The following is a 7479-nucleotide window of genomic DNA, read 5'->3' as shown; positions in this document are numbered from 1 at the left end:
CACATCCTCACTTGTCTAATTTTTAAAAAAACGATGTTTCATTAAATAATATATATATATATATATATATATATATATATATATATATATATATATATATATATATATATATTAAGGCCTCTTATTAAGTGTTTGTTTTAGGCCTGTTCGGCCGCTCCTGTCCTAATATCGTTAAATATTGCACTGAAGTGGTAAGTTACTCATGCATCTTTAATTAAATATTTTGAATTAGAATTAAAAGAATAAAATTACCTTTGATAATAAGCACTTTACCCCAATAGATTTTTTAAGCCGTATGGGTAAATAAAACACTCTTAATATAGGTAAACAATTTCCTTTTTACCTTGCCTCTCTCTCTATCTTTTGTTCCCACGCACCCCCACACCCTCACCCCCTACCCCCCACCCTCTCCCCTTTTCTTCTAGACGCAAAATCTTTAGCAGTTTTTAAAACCTCCAAAACCCTTTTCACCATTTTCTCTCTAATTTCAACTAAAACAGAGGAGAAAAAAAAACATGAATATCTTCAAACCTAAACAGTCATCTTCTTCTTCAGCAACACCACCACATCTACAGCTCCAACAAACTTTCAAGAATTTACAAACCCATTTCTCCAATTTCCTTCAAACCACTTTTCCGCAACTCAACACACTCAATTCTTCTCAAAATTCACAAAACCCATGGGCTAAAATTGGTGTTAATAATAATAATAGTGTAAAAAAGCAATCTTTATCTACTGAAGCTATTGAAGAGCGGTTAGCTGGAGTACCTGTTTATGCACTTAGCAATGCTTCTGAAGAATTCGTGCTTGTTTCGGGTGTTAGTACTGGTAAAAATCTTGGGTTATTTTGCTTTAGTGAAGCTGATGCTGAAGCTCTTCGTCAGCAAATGGAATCTATGGACCCTACTATGCGAAATGGCTCGAGGGTTGTTCCTGTTGCTCTTAATAAGGTTAGCTTCATTAATTGCTTTTCTACAACCCCATTTTTTGTGTAATGGATGTGCTTATTGTGTTATGATTAACAGTAGTGAAGCCAGAAAATTCAATAAGAGTGTTCAAATTTTGAACAACCTTTGTCAGTGGGCTATGCAAGGTGTTCAAAGTCTTTTTTATTAATAACAAGTAATATTTGACCCTATATACAGAATAATTTTAAAGGGTGTTCAGTTGACCACTCTTGGCCACACATAGCTTCATCCGTGATGATTAACTATGCTCGACAAGTAGTGTTATGTCGGGTCAATGAAGTGGGATGAGAACCATAGCGGAGGCAAAAGAACACTAGGTAATTTTTCCTTAGTGGATAGAGTTATCTTGTACCTTTGCTGGTGGGAGCTAGTAGATACATGTAGAATAGGTGCGCGCAAGTTGGCACAGACACCACTGTCATTAGAAAAACTTAAGAAAATTAAAAAATAGTGTTCGGGGGGTTAGTACACGACTACACGGACTTGTTGTGTGTCGAATATAATAAATGAATTGTTTATGTGAGGAATAATAATGCGAGGATTGTTATAGGGTGAAAAAGAATATAGAGATTGTTATGGGTTGAGTACTATTGCAGGGATTTTTATGCATAGATTGCCTACTTAATATTTGTTCCCGTTGCTCTCGATAAGGTTAACTTTATTGGCTGCGATTGGCCCCGACATCACAGTCATCTGAAAAAGAAAAGTAATAACAAATAGTGTCAAATAGTGTTAGCGGGGTTAGCACATGGACTAATTTTGCTGCGATTATAATGAAGGATTTGTTTATGTGGAGAACAAAGACAAAAATGTAGGGATTGTTATGCATTGAGTACTAGTGTGGGGATTATTATGCGTAGATTGCCTACGTATAGGAATTTTTGTCTTTAGATATTTTTATCTATGTATTCTAATACACGTTTCCTATTCTACATTCTATTTTGCACGAAATAATATATAGATTCCTGCAAAGCTTACAAGGGTACTGGCAATGTGGAGTTTAAACTGCCAATCAAATGCTACATTAATATACAAAGATTGTTTTTCCTTAGGCAGCTAAACAAACATTGAATTTACTTTGTGGAATTTCATGTTGAGATTATATTTTTATGCGGCAATAACGTGAGCCCTTATAAAACGTGTGTTTGACTTAACATGATTATTAAGAGAAACAAGAATTATGTCTTAATCCTAAGTTGTGATTGACTATATAAATCCCCAATAATCATTTCGTTCCATTTGGCCCGTCCCATTTCAATTCAATGATTTGGGTTTCTCTAAACCGGAGGTTCTTTACATTCTTTAAGTGAAATATAAATTTTTAAACAAACTAAAAAGACTTGTAACAAACACTAAACTGGTCTGTAGTGTACTGACATGATTATCTCTTAATCGAAAATATGGGTGTTTTGGGAATCAAAGAGCTTAAAATTTAGAGTAAGAACTGAGAATAAGAATTGTTTAACATTTGCTGAGAAATAGCCATGTGTTTACTTTTTATAACTAGAACAATGACGTAAAGATAATATGGTATTGGAAAGAACAAAAGCAAGTAGGACAAGCATGTCTAAGCTAGTAATTGTCGTTGTTGAATTTAAATACTGATTATCAGAGGCTGATAGTTGTATTCTTTATTGCGAAAGAAAAATGTTATTAAGTCTAATTGATGGTCAATAATGCAGGTTTTCCAGCTCAAAGTTGATGGAGTGGCTTTTAGGCTGATACCAGAGGCATCTCAAGTAAAGAATGCAATGAAGGTGAATATCTGATGATAAAGATTTCTGTAATTTTTATTCATGAAGTCAATGTTTTGATTTTGGTTTGAAATTCTCTGGCTGCAGACTAAGTGTGTGCTTAAATCTTTAAGAAAGCTGATAAAGTACTCATGTACTCATGTCATCATGTTAGTATCGTGAGAATTTGAAATTCGGTTGCTTGTCGATCTTCAAGAAGTGCTGTCTATAGGTCAATCAGTTTCTTATGTTCTTAATCAAAAAAAGGGCAGCCCGGTGCACTAAGCTCCCGCTATGCACCCGAAAAAGGCCGGACCACAAGGGTTTATTATACGCAACCTTTATCTTCATTTCTGTAAGAGGCTGTTTCCACGGCTCGAACCCGTGACCTCCTGGTCACATGACAACAACTTTACTAGTTACACCAAGGCTCCCCTTCGTTCTTAATCAAACAAAAGATTATTCATTTTGGAGGTCTCCATTAGTCTATTATAGTAGAGTATCATAGCTTTCCAGGATCAGGTATTACCTATTCTCTGCTTGCTGAGCATAGTCATGATCATTGCAAAGTATTTGCAGGTATTCCAAAGTTTTCGACAATCTAAGTTCTGAAATGTACTTCATGGCCATTGGTCAAGATTTTGAAAGTTTTAGTATCATTATCTATGAAACTTTTACACAATTTGTATGTTTTAATTAGCATATTACACACTCTTTTATTGTTCTAGCTCTCCCTTTTATGCAACCAATGTGCGAGCATTGGTTGCATACACTGTCAAGCATAAGATTCTTCCAGTTTCAGTACTTCGTACTGTCGATGATTTTAACATCCTGTCCTTTGCGGAGTGGTTTTCTTGTTCTTACTAGTAGCATTAGTACGCCTTGTCGTATTGTTTTCAGTCTTAGGTTTCTATTATTGTCTGTTGTTGCTTTCATTTTGGTCATCTTACTATCTTCTGTTATCAATGCTTCTTTTCCATGGCTCCTCACTATTGTTTCTGGTTGTTTTCATTTCATTACTGTTGAGCTTATTCTTCACTGAGCCGAGGGTCTATGGGAAACAAAATCTCTATCTCCACGCTTCTTTTCCATGGCTCCTCACTATTGTTTCTGGCTGTTTTCATTTCATTACTGTTGAGCTTATTCTTCACTGAGCCGAGGGTCTATGGGAAACAAAATCTCTATCTCCACGAGATAGGGTAAGGTCTGCGTACACACTGCCCTCCCCAGACCCCACTATGTGGGATTATACTATGTTTTTTGTTGTTGTTGCTGCTGCTGTGTGAGCACTTTTGGTTATTCCAAGATTCCTTCTCTATAAATATGTTATGATTGATGATTCAACAGGAATCCTATCTAAAACATTGTAAGACCCCGTCTTTTGTTTGACTAAATGCTAAAAACATCCAGAGTAATGAGATAGCACAACAATAAGTAGTAGATACTTTTGCTTGACGCCAAATCTGAAAATTTGTGGCACTTCAGATTAGCATTAAGATGTTTTTCTTCATCTTAGAGATAAATATATAGTAAACAGAAGTTGCTTTTGAGTTGAAGTGGATGAAAAGATAGCTGTTGCTCAGTAAGTTTCTTTTTACATGTACCAGTTGTGGACTCCAGAACATAGTGTCATAACATATATTCGGTCAGTCAAATGTTAGGAGGCCTCATCTTTAAGTGATATTTCTTTGAGGATAACATTTAGGTTTCTGCTTATGCCAAAAATATTTTTGTGCATCCAAATTTAGTTCAGCATGTTTAAATTATCATTTTGGGCGCCATAACTTTTTCCTGCTATAATCTGAAGCTGATCATATTCTGCTGCCATTTTTTTTAACTAGGAAAGGGAAAGGACTGGAACGTCTGATGAGAGCTTTTATGGTGTTCCAGTGTTTCAGGTACACTCTCTCAGCTATAATCTTGGCATCCTTTAGCAGCTAGACAACTGCCAAAGCATGATATAAAAAGTCGGTTTAGAAACTGAAATGCTCATCTGCCTTGTCATTTGTGCTTACTGCTACGTCCCCGTGTGTGAGTGGAAACAAATGCTTTTTTTTACCTTATCAAAAAAAATCTTTGAATGACATATGAGCTCAACTAGGATCCAGTACCTTCAAGACCGGAAAAGATCCAATCTGCCTTAAACTGCAATTAAGAGAATCCCTGTGTGCACTAATAAATGCCCGAAATGATTAAAGGCAAAAAGACATCCGCGCAAAATATTGCGAAGCTTCGACCTCTGCATCTGAGACAGCATTGCATTGCTCTCGTTTCACCTTCTTGGATGATGTTGCCTGGTTAAGAAAGTTCTTTTGTCGCTTGTGTAGCAGCCTGATGCAAATTTAACTTTAGAATCATCATTAATAATGTGACCACTACTGAGGTTTTAAGCTAGATATCCTCTTCATTCATATAAGAAAGAGTTCTAATGGCAAACCTATTTAGTATTTCCTTATAGGACTCGCATGTTTGTGCCAATATGTTTCTTATTTTATTCCTAAAGATACCAATCTCTTATTATGAAATAAGCCGATCTCTTGGATGAATAAGTGCGTAACATTTCCATGATTGAATATGTTGAAGGATGCAAAACCATCTCCACAAACCGACATATGGGAGAGTTCCGATGTTTCACAGTTTGCTTAAATTTTATTATTCAAAAAGAATATCGTGGCAGACAGGATTCGGATCCTAGCAAAAGCAAAAAAGTTAGGTGATTTCTTTCCATTTATCTAAATTTTGGTAGGCAGAGTTATCCAATTCCTATACTTGTGAGAGAATGCAGGTATCCAGTAGAATATTTGAGGTAATTTTCTTATAACCGTGGGTTTAGGCCAACTTGTGCGCACCTTGACTAATTCCACGGGGTACCTGCTATCTCCGGGGGCCACCAGCACAGGTACGGGGTAACTCTGTCTACCAAGGCTCGGGATAAACACCATGCGGCAGACATCTGAAAATCACAGTCAAATAATTTCACAACAGATTTCGTACCGTTAAGATTCATAGATTGTGTGAATGGTGGGCTGGGAATTTCATGCCACATGACAGCCTTTTTTGCTATATAGCCACAAATATAGCATACTAGATCTTGTTTTTCTTGTCAGTTCTCCTTCTCATGAGTTTGAAAATTATAGTCAAGGAGCTTAATTCTGAGGAGCCAGAACAAGAGATATCGCCCTGTTTTCTTCAGGAAGGTTAGCTAACTGTCTGGAGTTAGTATCCACTAATGTGATATGATGCTATATCGCCCTTCGTGTAAATTTATCAACTTGTGCAGGAGGACCTAGAGAATTCACTAGTAAGAGCTTCTCAACAGCAAGGCCGATTGAATCCTGCTTTGAAAGGAGATATTCAGGTACGTCTATTGATATTTACTTACCGTTGTGTCTTAGCTTCAAGAATTATGACCGAGAATTTTCATCTGATTTCACAGGTTGCTGTTCTGGAGGATATAATACAAGGCATGAAGGTGAGAATCCTCAACAAGAAATTTACATGTTATATCGTCGAGTTCTTGATCCAACAAATGATGTCGGGAAATTATGCAGAACTTCTCTGTCGTCCTCTTACTCGTTTTAGTTTCTTATATATATATATTTTTGCTAATCAAGAAATTGCCAAAGCCAGATAGCACATGGTTCGAAACTCAATGGATAATAGCCGCCCCTCTACCCTTTTCCATTTAAATACCAAGCTTTTGTATGCAACATTGTTTGAACTCGTGACATGTGCCTAACTCACACATCATGCATTACGCTGTTATTTATGTTCATCTTGCTTGTTAAATGCACATTGCCTTGGTTAATGGCCGTAATGGAGTCGGTGCGATTAACAAAGAATGAACATATTTTTGCAGGATACTTCGACGTCAAAGTGGGACGATGTTGTATTTGTTCCTCCGGGTTTCGATGTTTCAACAGATCCTTCCCAGAAGTAAGAGAACCTATGTCAAGTCATCTCATGGTGCTTGGCCAATCCTATATTAGCATTTTTGATATCATGAGTGTAAATTGTAGTAACTTTGACTATGCATTAGGTCCTGTTATGCGACAAATTCTTATAGAAACCGGAGCTAAGATTTCTGAAGTGTTTGATAATTGTAGACAAATTCTGTGTGCAATTAACTTCTCTGTAGGGATGTCAAAAGGTGTGGTGCGGTTGCAGGGCAAACCCGCAAAGATTTTGCCCCGCCCCGCATCACATAATTTGTTGTTTTCTACCCACCCTGCCCGCCCCGCATAAACCTGCCCCCGGCCCACTTAAGTTTTTTTTCTTCTTTTTTGATAGTAAAAATTAAGGTTCATAAAGTTCTTTTTCATTTTTTCTGAAATAGTATTAATTTAATTTAAACCCAAATCCTATACAAGCACCTAGGGTTGTGCATAATTTGGTAAATACCGAATTACCGTACCAAAATCGAAAATTTTGGTGTTTGGTATTCAATATTTTGATATTCGGTATGGTATTTGGTTTAAGTTTTAAAAACAATTGGTATTAGGTATGGTATTTGATATTTTAAAATAAAATACCGTTACTGTACCGAAATATATATTATATTACACAATAAATATATTATTAATTATAATATAAATATAAAAAATAAATAAATTTTACTTTCCTTTATTCTCCAAGTTCATCAATTAACTTTAAGCAAGTAACAAGATATTTCTATTAATCAAATTTATTCCTTTATGTATAGTTTTCTCTCTGGGTTGATATTTGCTGATGTTGGACAAACTTTTGTCAACAAACGTTTTTTGTTTTGTACTTTTGAG

General features: G+C 36.0%; 1 protein-coding gene across 1 annotated transcript; it reads left to right on the top strand.

Annotated features, from left to right (window-relative positions):
* Positions 1-436: 436 nt before the first annotated feature.
* Positions 437-6836, top strand: LOC104094560 (protein TIC 22-like, chloroplastic). The gene is made up of 7 exons (XM_009600521.4): positions 437-950; positions 2651-2725; positions 4543-4599; positions 5839-5898; positions 5982-6059; positions 6138-6173; positions 6561-6836. The coding sequence occupies exons 1-7, from the start codon at positions 516-518 to the stop codon at positions 6639-6641; spliced, it is 822 nt and encodes a 273-aa protein (XP_009598816.1). The 5' UTR covers positions 437-515; the 3' UTR covers positions 6642-6836.
* Positions 6837-7479: the final 643 nt, after the last annotated feature.

Source organism: Nicotiana tomentosiformis, chromosome 9 (assembly GCF_000390325.3).
Source record: "Nicotiana tomentosiformis chromosome 9, ASM39032v3, whole genome shotgun sequence".
In the NCBI taxonomy this organism is placed as follows: domain Eukaryota; kingdom Viridiplantae; phylum Streptophyta; class Magnoliopsida; order Solanales; family Solanaceae; genus Nicotiana; species Nicotiana tomentosiformis.
Note: the sequence above shows the minus strand (reverse complement) of the source record. Positions and strands in the feature narration are given on the sequence as shown.

Excerpts from the sequence above, each read along its gene's own strand:
- LOC104094560 (XM_009600521.4), top strand. The coding sequence starts at position 516 with ATGAATATCTTCAAACCTAAACAGTCATCTTCTTCTTCAGCAACACCA. Across the intron at positions 2,726-4,542 it reads AAGTAAAGAATGCAATGAAG|GAAAGGGAAAGGACTGGAAC; the intron begins GTGAATATCTGA and ends TTTTTTAACTAG. Across the intron at positions 6,060-6,137 it reads CTTTGAAAGGAGATATTCAG|GTTGCTGTTCTGGAGGATAT; the intron begins GTACGTCTATTG and ends CTGATTTCACAG.